At 38.2% G+C, this 19,275-nt stretch overlaps 1 protein-coding gene across 2 annotated transcripts; it reads left to right on the plus strand.

The window, feature by feature from the left end:
* The first annotated feature begins 4,962 nt into the window (after positions 1-4,962).
* fam83b (family with sequence similarity 83 member B) lies at positions 4,963-15,446 on the plus strand. 2 transcript variants are annotated; one of them, XM_080507973.1, is made up of 7 exons: positions 4,963-5,084; positions 7,819-7,906; positions 8,016-8,128; positions 10,133-10,606; positions 11,706-11,870; positions 12,197-12,321; positions 12,675-15,446. In XM_080507973.1, exons 4-7 carry the CDS (start codon positions 10,157-10,159, stop codon positions 14,647-14,649), a joined length of 2,715 nt encoding a protein of 904 aa, XP_080364099.1. In that variant the 5' UTR covers positions 4,963-5,084; positions 7,819-7,906; positions 8,016-8,128; positions 10,133-10,156; the 3' UTR covers positions 14,650-15,446. The 2 variants fall into 2 exon arrangements, with proteins under 2 accessions (XP_080364099.1, XP_080364100.1); XM_080507974.1 differs by lacking the exon at positions 7,819-7,906 and having other exon boundaries at positions 4,970-5,084.
* Positions 15,447-19,275: the final 3,829 nt, after the last annotated feature.

A 19,275-nucleotide genomic window follows, 5' to 3' on the forward strand; every position in this document is an offset into this window, starting at 1 on the left:
CATATAGATATATTCCAATAGACTGTGAGCTAATTATTATGCGGTGTACAAAACAGCCTATCAAGAAAAAACCCACTCATGCACAGGGTGAACATGCAAACTACACAATGAGGAAAATCCCAACATGGAGTCAAACTGGAGACAGTCTTGTTACTATAATGTGAGAATACTGACTGTTCCACAGTCCAGCTTCACCACAGACCATCCATAAACGGAGATTGTAGCCGGCTTGTGATCCAAGCAGGCAAAGATCAGACATGCAAACATCAGCATGTTTGTCGTCAGTGGCCGAGTGACAAATAATAATTGTTTACTTTCCAAGGACATGAAACTAATGTACAGCCATGTATGAAGAGGTGCAGCGAGCGTGAATGAAAGGGGAAAGAAAAGAAACTACGGTACATTAATGCATGTTATCACTCAGTTTCATGGAAATGGCCTTGCTCTATGATAAATAAATGGTGGTGTGGCACTTTGATGTTCTACTATCTAACAAGTGTTCCCAGCTGGAGAACAGTGAAGTCTCACAGGACGAGTTGGTAATGCTGTTTGAAACTGTTTCAGGTATGGAGAGAAAAACCCCAAATAGGATGTTTTGCTTCATCCTGATTTTAACCTGTAGATTATGCTTATTATTGTACTGCTGTGGACTCTGAGGGGGAAATCTGTTTCAGTGGCATGAAGCAAAACAAAGTCGAATGGAGATATACTGAATAAGACACTGAACTTGTGAAGTTGTCTGTCATCATCATTACACAAAGTGCTCAATGACTGTTTCCATCTTGCTCAATTGTCAGATTCCTCAGTGTTCTCTCAAATTTGTTTCCAGTGCAGTGTGCGAGTCCACAGCAAAGAACTAACAAAAAATGAACATGCTTGAAAGCTTTCAAAAACTATTTCTTGTGAATGTTTTTAATGACTGAAAATAACTGTACTCACAGTGTCAGTAAAATGGAACGACTTCACTTGCAACTAATCTACAAGAAGCTGCATTACTTAAAAATGAAGTACTTTTCTTTAATCACTGTATCCACTCAAAATAACACAAAAGTAGAAAGAAACGCTTGGTGCAATTAAAATATGACTTTATAAACTAGGGAAGTATTCAAAGTATGCACTCATAACATTTTATTTTCTTGTCCTTTCAAAGCAAGGAATATTAATTTAGTAAAAAACAGTCACTGGCCAAAACACAAGATGAAACCTGGCTACAGGTGCATCCCATTGAGAAACGAGAGGATTGTTTACTGGGACACTATTGAATGATGTTTTAATTTTCTCTATTCACTATCACTACATCACTGTTGTGTTTTCTTCACTGGCATATACTGTAGATCACTGATGCATTAAGTTAATCTGTATAGATTGCGCCACATTCTCATATCATATTACCTTTCTAGTTGATAGCAATTTTACACTTTTATGGAAGGGGCTGTTATATAAGTCTGTGATAAAAAAATATTTTTTTAATGTAATATAATTGTCATAATTGTAATACTATATCAGTGTAGATTGAACAAATAGACACATTCACAATGACACAGATTAGGGAGAATTTTATTGCTTCAGCTGGACATATAAAGCAAAAGATATTGGCATGTATGAAAATTACACACACACACACACACACACACACACACACACACACACACACACACACACACACACACACACACACACACACACACACACACACACACACACACACACACACACACACACACACACACACACAGTATGCACTAATGGTCGTATCTGACCGATGTGCACAATCACTGAAGAAACAATGAAGTGCATTTGTCTTCAAGATTAAGACATATCAGGCAAGCGGTCCAGACATTGTAAAATACTAAGGAGGAGTTCATGCTAATAGATTTCTGCACAACGCCTAATGTGAATTATAACGTCAGACAATGTTTGCTCATTTTATGACCGACTGTGTTTAACACCGTCAAAAAGGCAGAGCAGAAATGACTCAGCCTTCCATTATTGGGGTGAAAGGTAGTCCACAGCTTTACCCGATAGGACTCTTTCATAAGATATTTTCTGTTATTGCCATTTCTTGTTGTGGTTTTGGAATCACTTCAGTTGTTCTTTTACCCCACAAATTTAACTCAGTGAATAATCACCTCTCAGCAATTTTTTTTCACCCAAATTATTTAATAACATATTCCACCCACTCTATCATCAATTTCCCTTTTTTTTAGGGGTTCAGCAGGACTGATAGACACAAAGCCCCACTTCACATATTATCCTTTTGAGTGATGTTGGTCATGGTGGCAAAACACATGCAAAACTGATTGATCTGATGATTTTACTTTTAGTATAAGTCAGGGTGTCAGACACACTTTACAACCATAATTTCCAGTTTCTCATTCAAAAACAAACTAGTAATATCCAGATATTTTTCTTTTCCAGTTTAATTTTCTGATACAACGACGCAAGTGGAATCCGGGTCTGTTTCTTTGCTGTTAATTCGTCTGTTTGTCTAGTTATTGTTCTTATTCTGTCATTCTTCCTCAAGTTCATGCCACGTTTATTTTTGATATAATCACTGTTCATGTTGTGGCTGGCTGTGCTCCGTGGTAACTCTGCTCTTGCTTCAGGCGGGTCTGACTTCATTCTCGTTTGCTCCGTTTTGCTCCTTCAGATGCATGTTGCCTCTCCCAATTCCCCCTGTCTGTCCGTGTCTCTCTATATCTACACACACACGGCACAACCACTGGAAAACGATTCAAGAGGGGATATTGTGTGCTACATCACCTAGAAAACACATTTTTATTTTTACACTTAAAAACATTCTCAGAAATTCTTCAGAAGCAAAGAAGTTGAACCAGTGCCTTAAGCTTTCGTAATAAGAATAATAAGAATAATACATTTTATTTGAAAGCCCCTTTCAGGACACCGAAGGTCACTGTACAAAGTAAGATATGAAAAATCTGACAAACTACAGGAAGGAAAACAGATTTATAAAAAGCGTGAGAGACATTGTGGAGCAGTTACAGAGCGCAGGCGAGTCTGAACAGATGCATTGAGAGTTTGGATTTCAAAGATGGAGAGAGTGGAAGAGTTACACAGGTCTGGTGGCAATGAGTTTCAGCAGGCTGAAGGCTCTGCTGAGGCAGGTGCAGTTAGGTGGAGGATTTCAGTGAGCAGAATGGAGTGATAGCACGCAGGAGGTCAGAGAGGTATAGAGGGGCGACGTTATGAATAGACTTATTGTGTACAGGAGGATTTTGTAGATAATTCTATGATTGACCAGGAGCCAGTGAAGTTTCTCTATAGGGTGGGAGTGATGTGGGGGAATGAAGGAGTTTTAGTGACAACCCAGGCATAGCGTTGTAATTAAAATCATAACAATTGAAATAGACTGCACTGAGAACAATTATATTTGTTAGTCTTTATTACCCTGAATGGCATCAACAAAACACATCATCAAGTTTAGCAATAAAACAAGTTTTGGTTTTTTTCCCCCTTTAAAAAACCTTTGGATGAGTTTAAAATATAAATTTCTCTTGTCCATAGTGGAAGTATCAGAAATGATACTGTGGGAAAATTACATTTTAAAATTTTCAGATGAATATCTTTTCACCCCTTTCACTCAATATATAGACACTGCATTCATGAATCGATGAAAAATTAAATGTTCACTATCACTTAGACACTTTCTTTCCAACAAAAAAAGGGACTCACACCAAATGATCTTCAGATTTCCTCCCATATTCTTCTTCTCCGACTGTTTCAATTGAGAACTCGAACACAGTAGCTTTACATTAAGAAAACTAGTACAAAACAAAATGTGCATATATTTTTTTTCTATTTCATTTTATGGAATGCCTAAGAAGAAGAACATATTTATATAAATACAACAGGAATACATTATAGTATAGCTATAAGTTAGGAGTAACTGACGGTGTGTTAGTGTTCTCTCAGTCTCTGAGGAAAATTAGTAACTCAGAAAAACCTTAGCTTGCTGTGGTTAGCCACCCCCGTTTCGAGAGAAAATATAATCTCATCTCATTTTCTTTTCAGTTCAATCTCCTCAGAGTCTTTCTATCAACTAGTCAGCTGCATCATGTCTTTGTATTTAAACTGTTGCAACGTGACATTTAATAATTACATGGTGTGATGACAACGGCATAATGGTTTCTTCACGTACAATACATACCTGAGGTTTGCTTGATGGGAAGTTTTGCAAGCTTGCTATAACAGAGAGGTTCAAAGGTAAAGACAGTGAATTAGCTACACTAACGGACACATTTATAGTGTTGATAGTTACCTCAAAATCTTTGACAAAACATAAATGTTGAGGTTTTCTGAGTAACAGAGCTATTATGTGGTGATAAAAAAGACCTATGTTTATGTAAATGGTTATCTTGGACATATATTGTCACAATCAGTTGCTATTTGCTTGGTACTGAAGGTTGATTACTGTGGTCTTCCCACATTCATACACTCTCCTGGAAACCTGACTCCTTTGCATACAAATCACAAAACAAGGTGTGATCAGGGATGTGTAATAAACTGGTAAAACAGCTCGTCGTGTTTTTTAATGAGTGCCTCTGTGCAAAGGCTGCAGTTCTAACTAGACCAATAATTTCATCCATGTGAAACCTTTCATGTCTTTTAATCATTGTGCAATTACTGGATATCACTTTGCCTTTAAAGCAGTATCACCACCAGCCCGATTTGATTTGGCACAAGGAGAATTATAATGAATTGACTACGAAAGTTAAATCTTAATTACTTTTCAGCTCTGCCTGTTGGTCCGTCTCAGACATCCACAATTATACGTGATAAAAACATTTAACACAAAGGTATTGCAATGATAACGGATCATTAAAAGCTGTTGAGACGAATCCATGTTCTTCCATTTTGTATTTATTCATGCCATCAGTTCCATTTATCAAAAATCTAGTCTGAGTGGCGATTTCTTCATTTGAATTCAGCAGAAGCATGCAATTTGCTCAGACATGCAACCAGGAGCTGAGGATGGCCCGAGGAGCTGATCATGAGGGCAGGGATTGGGTGTCACAAAGGACGATTAACAAGGAGGCTGCTCCAGGAAAAGAAACTCCCTTTGAGTGAGTACATACGTTACTTAATATTTACACACCCAGATTCAAGATGCATCTGAACAATAGCGAGCATATCTCGTTCTTTGTGACGCTTTTCAACTGACGTGTTACCAAAGGCGTTTGGACCTTAATGAAGGAACAGACTGTCAACATAATCAAGTTACTTATCACTTATCACGCTCTCTATAAATGCCCATTGTGATTGCATTAGGAGAATATCTCTCAGGTACATTGTTTATTGTCAAGATAGTAACTGCAATAAGTAATTAGATGACATCAAATATTGCAACCCACAGAAAAAAATAACTTCATAACGCTTCATTTCCTTCCTTCATCTCGGTGTAACACATATATAGAAGTGTCAGGAAATTAACAAAAGCATTTCATATGTTGCTAATTTGTTATTGCATTCTGCTAAGAACATGATTTTAAAATTGATTTTTATTGAAAAAATAAAAAAGAGACAGAATAAAAAGGATTGAAGTGAGTGAATAGTGTGTTTTTAAGTCATTTTTGATTCAGCATGATTTAAAATGGAACTGAAACAGCCTGTTATTACAATCACTTCTGTCTTTGAGATGGTTAAAAAACTGTTTTAGAAATGTTGATTTTACTCAACATCAAGCAGAATTGGTCTTTTAAGTGGGAGTTACTGAAGCAAATGAAGAAAAATGAATATCATGATTTACTGGGCGGTTTATACAGAATGAGGCCATTTCTCCTGTTCCCAGATAATCAGTCAACACCTACAGCATACACGCAAGTGTTTTCAATCTCATTTGGTTTCTAGCAAGAAAGACAAGAAGGATATTTTACAAAATGCCAATGTGTTCTTTAAAATAATAATGAGATTGATTACTTAAGAACCTTAAGCTATATTGACAGACCGACCCACCTGTGCTGCATGTGCTCACATATTGTGTGTGCGTGCGTGTATGCGTGTGCTTCGTGCATAAATGTTACAGGGCCATTTTCACCAAATGTTATTTGGAGCCGTTGGAAAGTTGATATGCAAATCTACACTGACCCACCACATGCTTCGGGGCAATGACATATAAACTGTGAGGTGCGGTGTTTATCACTGAAATGTAAAAAAACATTCAAACTTGTCAAACTGAAGTCCATTTTAGTTCTGTTTGCTACATATGAAATTACATTTTTTTATTTTTTGTATTTTGTGGGAAATATATTGAGAGAATATTTCTTTTTGAAGCTGGATAATAAAAACGGGACCATTATTTGTCTTTTCAATGGACAACACATTCCCAGTGTGGATTATTGACATTAGCTGAAAACGTATAACAACGATAAACACAGATTTCATGTTTTCAAAGCCGCCGTCCATCTTCTATACTGCTTGATTAAAAGTTAATTGGGCAAACATATCATGCACCCTGGAAGGCTCAGCAGCCCATCACAGGGCAAACCTTGAGAGACACACAATTACATTTCCATCAAAAGATCATTTTAGCATCATGAATGAACTTCAAATGCATGTTTTCGAACTGTTGAAGGAAGTGCGAGAAAACACTTGTGCGTACACAAAGATAGTATGCAAACTCCGCACTGAATAGTCCAGCCTAATCTGAAATCAAACCTGTGGTATTCTCGCTATGAGGTGACTGTGCAAACCACTAAACCAGCAAGGTCTCACTCCATCTATTATTCAATTTTTTCAAATTCAATTTTTCATGCAAGTAATATTTAACTACTACTTCTGCTGATGTTTGCAGTTTTACACAGAAAACTAACTCTTCTATTTACTAAAACATGTTTCACAACTGAAGGACATAACATGGTAACACTTCTTGAAAGTAGAAAAAAACAAAACCAAACAGCTGAGAGGCCGTGGAATGTGTGATAGAATGCGTTACATGAAGAATGCTGCAGATATTCTGCATTAATCACCATCTTGTGTGCAGTTAAAATCTTTATGGCGAGAAAACCAAGCAGAATTATTATCATAATATAAAGCCACATAGAGATCATCCATCCATCCATCTGTCCATCTGTCTGTCTAAAAAGAAAAATATATAAAACAGGATCTGATACTGGCTGTGGATACACTATATAGAAAAAATGAAATATGTTTTGCCTTAGTGCATAATTTCTATGACAAATGCAGACAGAAAAAAATAGAAATACGACAAACCTTTCATTGTTCATTCGTTGTTATGTAATACATATTTTTTCAAAATTGAAAGGTGAAAGATCCATTGAACAAGGTGATAAGCAGTGTCCCAACATTCGCTTTCAGGGGAACTTTTTTTGTGAAGGGTTGTTTTCTTCAGGCAAAATGACTTTTCAGACCACATTCTTGCTAAAAAAAAAAAGACTGCAGATGTTACATGATGAGACTTTTATTGACAACACTTATTAACCATAACACCCCCCCCCCAAAAAAAAACAAAAAACCAAAACAAAACAAAAAAAGTATGCGCTAATCCGCACCCACACCTTTATACAAGAATGAGAAAAAAAGGTTTGTCTAGCTCCACCCTGATGTTTTTGCCACATTGAAGGTCAAGTTCATCAAGGATAATAATACCTGGATTATTTCGGTTGACTTCAGTTTGTGGTATTCCTGTTTGAGAAACATCTGTTTGAAGTCTATTGTTGCTGCTTGAATAGTTGGCATATTACAACTCAGACACTTCTCATCCAATCTGTGTGCAGCGTCGCCTTCAGTGACATGTCAAAGATTCATCAAAGCGTATCTTTTTTTTTTTTTTATCCGTAGCTATCTACATTTTCTGTCAGCGTGAACCTTGTCCCTAAAGAGAGCAGCATGGGAGTGGCTAAACGTTGAAACAGGTTTATGGCCGGCTGTAAGCAAGTTTCGAGCTGCACTATTTGCATGTTCAAACTGGAATCCACACCCACCATCTGCAGACTGCTTATCATGTTCAGACACCTCCTTGTCTTTGTCTTTTTCAGCTGACAAACAGCAGTGTCTCTCTGCAAACACTGAGCGTACTGAGCGCTGACGGCACACATGAGGGGGGTACTCGGGGAGCAGTCAAGAGGATTTTCACACAGTTCTCTTAAATGTAAGTCACTGCTGTTGAGTGTAAGATGATAACGTTGTGACTCGCTCTCTGTGCGTTTGAAGCCTCTCGGAAGTGTTCATCAACAGGCAGCAGCTCCGTAAGAGTATCAGAAGCCACAAATGCAAATGAATCATTTTGAAAAGTGACAGCTTTGTAATAACGCTCGTATAAACTGGCTGTTAGTACACGGTTGTGTTATACCGTGTAGATGATAACTATATTTCCTACAATAACTGCTGCACATTTCTATGATACTTTGACATTTACTAGGCTCTTCAGTAAGTGTAAACCAAATCAGAATGCTGTAAAAAGAGTAAATACACAATGATTCTATAGAAGAAATATTACTGAAAAACCCCCCAAAAATGTAGCTGTACTTGGATCTATTTGTTCATGAAAGCTTTGTGCTGTCTTATTAGCAGAAGTGAAAGTAATACGACCACTCAGGCAGTTTCATTCACTGAAAACACCAAAATACCGGCAAAACCTGATTCCCATGAGGCCTGTCAGGTAACATATACTTTCGAGTAAACTGAATAGCTTACATCTTTTAAAATGTTGCTTGGGTCTGTCTAGTTCTTATGTTGTTTGTCATCCTGGAGGTTTTAAGCTGCTCCGGGTTTAAAACCAAATTTTTAAAAGACAGTAAAAGGGTAAAGTGCCCCTTCTTGGCCTTTGTGGAGCCTTCTGGCTACAACTTCATTAATATTTCTATTACACTCGTTTTTGGAGAGATGACATAAAAGATGCTACCACACTTTTTCCTTGATCTTTGAGAAAGAACTTCACTCTAGTTTACACTCCATGTCTGCATTTTTTTTTTTTTATAAAATTTGATGCGTTATTTTGTTTTCATGTGAGGCAATCAAAAGATCATACAAGTCATGTTTTGCTGGTAAAATGTCACTCCATTTTGTCGTTTTCCAACCTTGTGCAAACATTGCTTGCCATGTTTTAGTTGTCTGTCTGTAAACGCTGTTTTGAAAAAGTGTTTGAGAAAGGTGAATTACTTTTCATGGTGTGGCTTGTTGTTCTATGTTCAGTAATAAAAATAGCAGTGACAGCTGCATGTGATTCAAGATAAAACACAACCTTGTGAATGTGATGCACATAATTCGCTGTGTTATGGTTGTGGTGCATTACAACCTTTGTGGTAAACAAGACATATTGTCTACTACATTAGTATTTCTTAACCAGCTGATGTATTTTGTGTCATTTAGTAATTTCTTAACAGTCAATCCCAATAACTTCACCATACACTATGACAAAATGTGATATGCCACCCACCACATATGATGCCTCTCCTCTTGATTCAGCTATAGTCAAGAGGAACTGATAGTTATGAGTTATTTAGTGAAATAGCTTATGTTATCTTTTACACGATTGATTGGACTTTATTGTCATTTGCTAACATGCCACACCTTCAAAACCATCAAAAAGCATTTAGAAAAATACCACATATAGACTTGGCACCAAGTCTCAGGATCTATCCTTTAGAATACGCAGCTATAAACAAGCGTGCCAGCGGGTTTGTGTATGTTTGGTTTATGCTACATGAAAGTGCAAACACGTGTGTGTCTGTTTATTTGAACACTGCCTTTCAATGTTTTTCTAGAAATCTGAATACTGCAGTAAACAGTAGAGACGAGTTGTTATTGACACTGTTTTAAGAAGATAAGATGAACTTTTGAGCACAATTTATTCACACAAACTGGAAGTGTGTAATCATTTTCATCACGTTTGCATCTCATTAATTACAGTCTGATACACTATTACTTACACTTTGAATCTCACTGCAGCTGTACAGTGCAGACAAAATGTATTGCACTGTGGTTTACATCTTAATAACATCTATTATAGATGAAAGAAATGATATCACAAGCACTAGTATAAGGTTAATTTGACCTCATCAAGCTTATCAACAGACAATGTTTTCCACCATGTCATTATGTTTGTTCTCTGATTTTCTGACGTCATGTCATTGATTTTCATTATCTATGACAGGAACAGCTGAATCCGCCTGACAGGATGGAGTCATCTGAATTGTCACTGCTCTCATCCTTGAGGGGCGAGCCGAAAACTGATGATTACATTAAACCTCACTATAAGGAGTCGTATCGCCTGGCCATTGATTCTCTGGTGAAAGATGGCAGAAGCGGTTACCAGGAGTTTCTTAAAGGAGAGCGTATCGGGAGCTTTCTCTCAGAGGATGAACTTCTCTTTATCACTGAAAATGCTGAGCGGCTTCCGCATCAAAATCATGAAGAGGAAAGTACTGGTCCACCAGACAATGAATCTTCCTCAGGGACATATTGGCCCGTCCACTCAGACGTTGTCACACCAGATTTGGACTTAGGATGGCCAGAGGTCATGCACGAACTACACGAGACAAATATAGACCTGCTCTTTCATCCACCAAGGCCAAACAACCCAACTATCAAAGAAGTGGTCCGGAAAAAAATTCAGGAAGCAAGACAGGTAATGTAAAAACACCTTCACAAGAACAATTCCGTAGCAATCACAATTGTACATATACGTTATGTCACTGGCCCAATTGTCCTCAAGGCAGTTTCCCAGACATGCATTGCTTTCAGTGTTCAGATTTAAGGAGTGTCTGCTGAGGTTGTTAAGGTTAAAATCTGGTTATGCAACTCACCTTCATTTGAAAACTGTGTGAACTGTTTTTATAGTGTGAGCTCTACAATACAATACTACCTCACTGTTTTGTTTTTCTTCTTTTGCGTCAGTAGATTTTTGCTTTGTTGCTCAAAAATGTGGTCAGTAGACTTTTAGTCTATTAAGCAAAAACAGCAGCTCTGTTATTGCTTAATTGACTTAAAAATACACTTACACAGCAGAAACTAGAAAGTGGGGACACACCATTATCAGGCTTTATCAGCACAACGATGAACAAATCAAGCTAAATGCAGATAAAAATATCACGAGCCATGGTAGCTGCAATGTTTTTTCTGTCAAAACACCAGTTTTACAGGGTTATATCGTTCACATTTGAATGCATGTTATAAGTTTCATATATGACTCAGAATGACAAACGTCTTGCTCATATGAAGGATGGGACAAACCCTCCTACACAGGAAATTAAAACTGAGAAATTCATGTGAATTTTAGTCACATACATTATTTCCTGCTTTGATGAGAGTAGGACAGGAATAGGGAGCTCATTCTATTTTCACTTTGAACACTGGGATAACTCTCATGGCTGCACTGAGCCTGAAACAAAGTGAAGGACATCAGCTAATATATTCCTGGAAAAAATGTAAGAAAGTTTTGGTCAATATTGCCCTTAAAGATATCTGAATAATTCCTTGCCATTTCTTCTTCATTTCTTTATATCGATCCCAGTCAAATCCATATGTTTAATGTCACTGCTTTTGCATAGGATGACCCCCCCAGTTTATAATATATTTTCATTTCATTTGTCGATTTGAAGCTATAGAACTCACATTTGATCTTCATTTTTGTGCCTACACCATCCACTGATTACAAATGTGTAAACTGGTCACTCCTGCATATGTACAAGACAATCAATTGTGTATTGTCCATTGCTTCCTTGCAGGTCATTGCAATCGTCATGGACAAGTTCACCGATGTGGATATACTCAAGGAAATTGTTGAAGCTTCTATACGAGGAGTCTCCGTTTACATACTTTTGGATGATTCTCAACTAAAAAGTTTCCTCACAATGGCCGAAAATCAAGATGTCAAACTTCAGCAACTTCGAGTAAGTCCATGCCAATGTGTAACGTCTTACTTTACTGAGAACAGTAGTCAATCATCCCTCAGACCTGGTTCCTCCTGTTTAGTGGGTGCAGTCATGATCACTGGCAAGAGATTTTGAAGATTAAAACACGCCCTTGATATTCAACTAAAAGCTTCTTATATGTCAACAACAGTGAGTCAGTGACAAAATGTCACATGGAGCTTTCCTGCAAAGTGCATCTGTTCTTCTTGACTGTTTATATGATGATTGATGAATTTATGGCTTGCAATAAAAATAATGGATGATAAAATATTTCTGACATTTTCGTTTTACTGCTGTGACTACAGAACATGAGGGTGCGGACCGTGAAAGGTCAGGATTACCTCTGTCGATCAGGAGCTAAATTTCATGGGACAATGGAGCAGAGGTTTATTCTGGTTGACTGCCACACAGCAATCTATGGCTCATACAGGTAAATAAAGCCGCGTTACAAGAAAAACTGCTATAAGACCTGTGAAGTGTACATCAAATTCTATCAGAAAGTAAAGCACTGCATTTATGGTCACACTTTAGAAACACTTTTTGATTGTCATTGATATTTTGTGGAGGCATTGCTGGCTAAAAGTTTGTAGAACAATAAAGCAATAATAAAACAAACAAAAAAAAACAAACTCTATTATAAAAAAGACATGGTGTAAAGTATTTGAACTTAATATTGCTTTTGCTTTCCGTCTTCAGGAAGTAGATCATGCAAACCAACAAAAAGTGTATTTCCAAACATGTTTTCTCTATATTGAATAATTTATTCCGGCTGTTTGTTCACAGCTTCTCTTGGTCATTTGAGAAGATCAATCTGAGCATGGTTCAAGTCATCTCAGGCCATCTCGTGAAGTCCTACGATGAGGAGTTTCGAACACTCTACGCCAGGTCGGAAGTGCCAGCTCAACTGTGTCCAGCTGACATGTTTCAGACTCAAAAATCTCATTCTGGCCCAAAAATTGATCGTAGTGATCAGCTGAGGCACACACTGGACACTGTCTACAGGAAAACCTGTGAGAGAAGCTCAAGAGATATCAACGAGAGGTTTCTGGAAGAAGAAAACCACACACTGGGACCCTTCGACAATAGCATTGGCACTGAGAATCATTTGCCACAATATCAAACTGCTGAAGCATTGAACTTCCTGAAAAGACACAGCTATGCTGGGGAGAAACAAGAGGAATGTATCCCACAGAACCTGAGGCCAAGAACTAGCAACTGGAATCTCCATAGAGAAACAGCAAATGGACCAAACAACTACTCGACAGACAACTATTTGCAAACCCCGCAGCTTTACCGAGGTCAAAACATCCGTCAGTCCTACAATGGCAATGACAAACAGATTCTATCCATGCAGCAAAACATGCCAACACTGGAGAAAACCTCCAAGTCATTTATGCGCACAATGAGGATAGAATCCTACCTTAATAATCCTGATGTACCTTTCGCAGAATCCACAGACTATTTGGACCAGTTTGAACCTCAGGACAAGGCTAACTCATTCATGCAGGGGAGAATGAGGTCCTCTCTTGTTTTCAGGTCCACTATACCAGAGCAAATGGAGCCAAACAGATATAATAACAACTCTGGCGGCACTGGCCATTCAATGTTACCAAATAACCCGGTGCGCTACTCATCAATGCAGTGGAATCCTACAACTGATAACAGAACGAATAATGAAGACTTCATGTCAAAGAGACAAAGCTTGCAGAAGCTGGATGACTTTCACAGCAATGCACACTATGGGCCTGGTAGAAACTCCTACCAGCCTACATATACCAGCTTAGGCAGACCTAAAGGTGGACACATGATGACAAACCCTGACATCCTGACAGACAGCTGGCAGAAACGGCACAGTCTGGCAGAGCCAAAGTCAAACACAGAGTATTCATATGACTCCCCAGGCCACATGTATGGCACCTATACAAGGGCACAGGGTAACAGAAGCGCTGCAGTGATAAATGCACAAAATGGAGGCTATACGTTGAATCTGGTTGATGATCACAGATCAGTGTCCCATTATGATGTCAACAGCATCACAAGCTCAACGAGCTCTGGCAGTCACATTTGGCAGGAGCCGCCGTGCAGGACTGTGTCTGCAGCAACACTGGATGTAAAAAGAACCGATTTGATCAATAAATCTAGCACCATGGACCATTTGAGCAAGAATTCCAAGAAAATTAGATCTTTCTTAAACTTGCCAAGCAAAAAAGAAAAGTCAATGAGAGACATGGAATCATTAAGTCTCACGTCAGGCGACAGTACGGACACACTCACTGGTGAAGATGGGGTAAAGAAATCATGTGTGGGGCAAAAGCCGCACCAAAGCACAGCAAATTCGTCCAGGCACCCTCTTGTCATTAGCCAGCAGAACAGTTCGGAGGACGAGCCATTCAAATCTTCAAAACCGCGATTCAGAATGGAGGAACCACAAAATCCGCTGCACAGCTCGCTTTCAAACGCTTCAACACAGAAGAAAGGTTTGAGGCCTGGCCTCGAAGTCGGCAGCTGGAGCAAAGAACGGGGTTCGGAGACTCGACTCTACAGCCGATTTGAGCCTTTCTGCTCACTCGACAAGAAAAACTCTAGCCCTGCACACACATTTGGGAGCACACGCTCCCACGAGAAAACTAAAGGCCTTTTTAAAGGTGAGACAGCTTTTGAGCAAAACCTCAGCCGAGGTGTAAGAGGGCACCATGAAAATAAGTTAGAGAAATTCTTTCACAGAGTGGGAAATCTCTTACACAAAAACAAGCAGTGACACGTGACTTTTTTGCATAACCCACCATACACACAAGCCACTTATTACAGATGCACACTTAATTGGTAAGGATTCTGTTTGTTTAGTTATTTTTGGAGAATTTGTAAATAGCAAGCAGTGTTTACAGCCTCAGCCAATTTGATCATGCTCAGATGCACTAGTGTGAATGCTACTGAAACGATTTTTGTTATGAGAAGGCATGCCACTGAATGTTTTTTATTTGATTGCCTTTTTAAAAAAAAGATCATTTGATCACCTTTGGGTCTGTCCTATGCTTGTGTGGACCACAGCCATGATTTCAGACACTGTCAACAACCACTGTTTACGATGCATCAGCTGACAGGCATTCACAGTTTTTCGGTGCAACTGTACGTGAGTGTGCAAATAGTGATCTGCTCTTATTGCAGTCACATTATTCCAGCTAATATTGACAGCAGGGTAGGGCAGGGCAATAGCATACAAAACAACCACTACCTACAATGCCATGTCCAAGCAATTTGCCTGCCAGATAAGTTTTGCTATTACACTGGGTGTTGCAATGTGTGTTACTTTATTTGTTGTGATTCTGTCTGTTTTTTTAGGGTTTAATCCAACTTCTTTACTTTTTATGGACAGAATATTTTTCTGAAGCTAAACATTGAATAGATGTGCACTGAAAGTGTATTGAAAAATGAAAACCCTGTACATGTGCTCTTCAGCTTCTACTCAGGGATAATTTAACGATTTCCTTTAACAGGGATCTGCACTCTCCTCACAGTGCATCCCGGTCTCCAGACAATTCAGTCAAATATCAATAAAATGCCTTTTTTCTGGTTACCTTGTTCTGACCTTCATAATCTGACTATGCTGTGTCCAGAGGCAATGCTCTTTAGAATGGATTGTGCTGCACTGCAGGCGTGGAGAAGTGAGCAAGGTGGGTGGTGAGCATGCAACAAACAAGTTTGTCGGCCACTTTCAGAGAGACTGTGTCAATATACAGTCTCAAAATAATTAAGTAGGACTGATGTCACAATGATGAGAAATTGAGAAGGTACATTATAAGAAATCACATATAGAAACAGTTTTACTGGCAGTTTCGACATTACAGCTTCTATGACAAGTTTGTGAAAAAAAAGAAGATGATGTACCATGTGACATGGAAGCCACAAAGGAACAGCAGTCAAGGAAAATATGGTTTTAATTGACATCACTCAGATTTTTCTTTTCTTTTTTTTCCATTCAGGTTTGCATAATTACTGGCCGCTTAGCCAGATTTGCATCCTAATTTCAGTGTCGCTTGCCATCTTCCCCCCATAGTGGCTCTCTTTGTTCTGTAGCAGTCAGGTCAGTGAGAAAGTGGATATTTTTGATTCAGGTCTCTGCACTGACTGCTTCACAGCAATGCATGATTATTACGATTATTTCCATCTGTCATTCAAGATTAACTGCAGAGCTCATTGCTGAGTTCAATCTGAACATGAAAACAGTGTGCGTTAACACTGACTTCACAACAAAAAGCTCCTTCAGTTTCAGGTGACGATTGCTCGCTGAAAAAATGTGAAACCTTCAGAATGAGCGTTCGTTATAGTCTCACTGTGAATTCCAGGTTTGTGGCAGGAAGGAACAACAGAGAGCAACAATTAAGATGTTTTTCACAGACAGTCAAAAGACACACACACACAGTCAAACCTCATAAAACATAGTTTTTTCAAGCTTTGAACACAAGAAAAATGAAGAGGAATCACTTGCAATTGCATGTTGTGTCAGAAACACAACATGCAATGTTTTTAATGAATTTGCCGATAAAAATCCACACCCTGAAAATGTGTTGCAGGTTATTTATCTAATCAAGTGAAATTGAGAAACAAAATAGCTTTTTCAAAAATATTTGTTATTTATTTGGTAAACTTACTTAGATCAAACAATTAGTGGATTGGTACAGTGGGACAGAAAATTACTTTTTAGTTTAGGATTAAAGTTGTGGCCAATGAGTCAAAATATTGAAGGACAATACAAAAGGTTTAAAAGGATTAGGATTCAACATAAATCATCACATTTTCCTGTGTCTCAGACAGCTTAATCAACAACATTTGTATAGTTATTTCTTCTCTACTTCAAGTGTTTTGTTTCTCTACTTAACACAAGTCATTTTCTTTGCAGTTTATTGATGCTGAAAATCTTTCACTCCACCTTCTGGTACATTGGACCAATTTTTTCTTTGTCCTCACAAGTTAAATAGCTACAATTCTGTGTAGGTCCATCCTTATCATGCTTTTAATTTGTTTTTATATTGGCAAGAAGAAAAAGAAATCCCTTGGAATCATTGTTTACAATTAGGGGCAGTGGTGGTGGGAGGGTGCACATATCAAGAGAAGCCCCATACGTTGTCTGCTCTTGAAAATTAAGAAAAGTTGGTGGCCACTGCCCAGTGTTCTTTTGTCATTGAAAGATGGCCAGTATTTGACTATGCTGTCAGGAGCGCCACAGAGTCTGTGTATGTATGTGTATGGATTGAGTTTATGTCGAACGCTCTATGATTTAACATGTTTGCAGGCTTGACAGGCTTATTGAAAAAAAAAAAAAAAAAAATCGAGAACATGAGTTATTTCAAATGTATTATTAAATCTAGTGAAAAACAAAAAGAATTGCAGCGCACATTCTCTTCCAACAAGACGTACAGAACCTTCAATTATCATAGCGAATAGCAGCTGTGAGCTCAGGCAAACATTCAGGTTGGACTGAAATCACACAGTACAGCTTCACTGCAACTTTGTCTTGTATATGAGCAACACCTGGAAGAGAACTACTGTAAATCTATAATTCATTATGAGATGGGTACAAATAAACAATGTGACTTCTTTAATCATCAAAATAGTCAACTGATGATTTATTTGTTATAATTACTATTACGTGTGATTGTTTAGCTGGCATTAGCTGAAAAGGTAAAATTATCAACCTCCATGAGGATAGTGTTATGATATTAATATTGAACTTCAGTAAACGCCTCAGAAAGTCTCAAGAAAATTCCTTATATCGATGCTGTAATCCCAAACAATTAAAGGTAATTAAACTTAATAGAAATATGTGAAATGTGCAAATTCCTTAACCATAGTTAGAAGAATATGCTAATCCATTTTTTTCATACTCATGCACACATAACTATAGATAACAAATGCTGATGCTTCAGAAATCCTGTCTATGTTTCCATTCAACGTGTATTTTCCCATCAATTTGACCTTGTATCAACACTAATTTTATTGCATGCAGAGATTACCCGAGTTAAACTTCTATCATGAACAGTGACCCTGGTGCAACACTATATTGAGCGTTTGTAATATAGCAGCACCAACATACCCATGCATAAGGCATCTATTCAAAACCTCCCACATAAAATGGAAGGCCCTGTTCTCATCCTCATTAAAGTAGAAGAAGTGAAAGTTATTCACCAGCTATAGTTCCCTCTCTTTGGTCATGACAGCTGCTTTTGCTTTGATGGCAACCTTGAGCTGTGAGACGATAAACTATTGGGATACAACAAATGCGCAACCTGCATTTCCTGATACCAAGTGACTATTCCAGTCAGCCTCATTAAAATGCAGTTCACCTCAAGCTGGAGAATTCTCCACCTGGATGAAGAGATATGACTTGATTGCATTGCGGTTGTTCCTTTGTAACAGAAAGAAAGGAAAAGGACAGAAAGTCCCTCTGGCAGACTCTCATGGTAGCTCCACTGTCTCCTGACCGTGATAAACAATCCCCAACAATCTGCTGTGAGGATTAGCTAAACTTGAGGAATAGTTTATGTTTCGCCTTCTCTATCTTTGTAGATATGAATGCAAAGACTACTAGTATGGAATGAGAGTGGAAGGCATATTTATCTTTAGATAGTTGGTTTTACATCTTGTAAACTAATCCAGCTGAGAAATTCCAAATAACGATGCTATTGAGAACTGGATGCCAATAACCGATGAAACCCAATACACCCTCAGGCCAGCCCTCTGGCTGGCTGTCACCCAGTAACGCAAATATATTGCTGAAATACAACCTGTGTGTGATGCTTTCTTGAATGTAATACAACTCAAAATGTCAGCTTCAAATATTTGTATTTAATCATTTATAGTAGGTCATAAGAGACTAATTATGAAATCTTATTATATTAAGTATATTCATAATTATTTCTTCTATTCCTGTTGTGATTTTAAAATGAAATTCAAGGACTCAAGTCGATGCATGCCACTTGCTTGAAGCAGTTTTTTAGTACACAGGAACAACAGACAAGGGTGATCGTCTGGATCTGTCAAGTAAACAAGCAAGGGTGAAAATGAAATCCAAACAAACTAAGACAAGGTAAAACTAAAACATGCAAAAAAAAACAGACACAAGACACAGACTGACATCGACAAGACTGTGGACCAAACTCTGTTACACCAGGGAGAAGGCAGACGAACAGCCCACAGCGGGGAGCTGCATGCAGCACAGAGGACAATATGAGCCACAAGATGCAACAAACAAGAATGAGACACGAGACACAAATGAAGCCCTGTGAACACAAAACCATTGTCATAACACCATGTATATCGATGACAACCTACAAAGGATATGGGCTCCCATTTCTGCATCTGTCTTGCAGTTAAGAGAGTTGAGCTG

The sequence above is a fragment of the Blennius ocellaris genome (assembly GCF_963422515.1).
Source record: "Blennius ocellaris genome assembly, chromosome: 13".
Lineage (NCBI taxonomy): Eukaryota > Metazoa > Chordata > Actinopteri > Blenniiformes > Blenniidae > Blennius > Blennius ocellaris.

Bases quoted from the DNA above. Each gene is read 5' to 3' on its own strand.
- fam83b (XM_080507973.1), top strand. From the start codon at position 10,157: ATGGAGTCATCTGAATTGTCACTGCTCTCATCCTTGAGGGGCGAGCCG. The intron at 10,607-11,705 runs GTAATGTAAAAA...GCTTCCTTGCAG, and splicing joins AAATTCAGGAAGCAAGACAG to GTCATTGCAATCGTCATGGA. The intron at 11,871-12,196 runs GTAAGTCCATGC...CTGTGACTACAG, and splicing joins TCAAACTTCAGCAACTTCGA to AACATGAGGGTGCGGACCGT.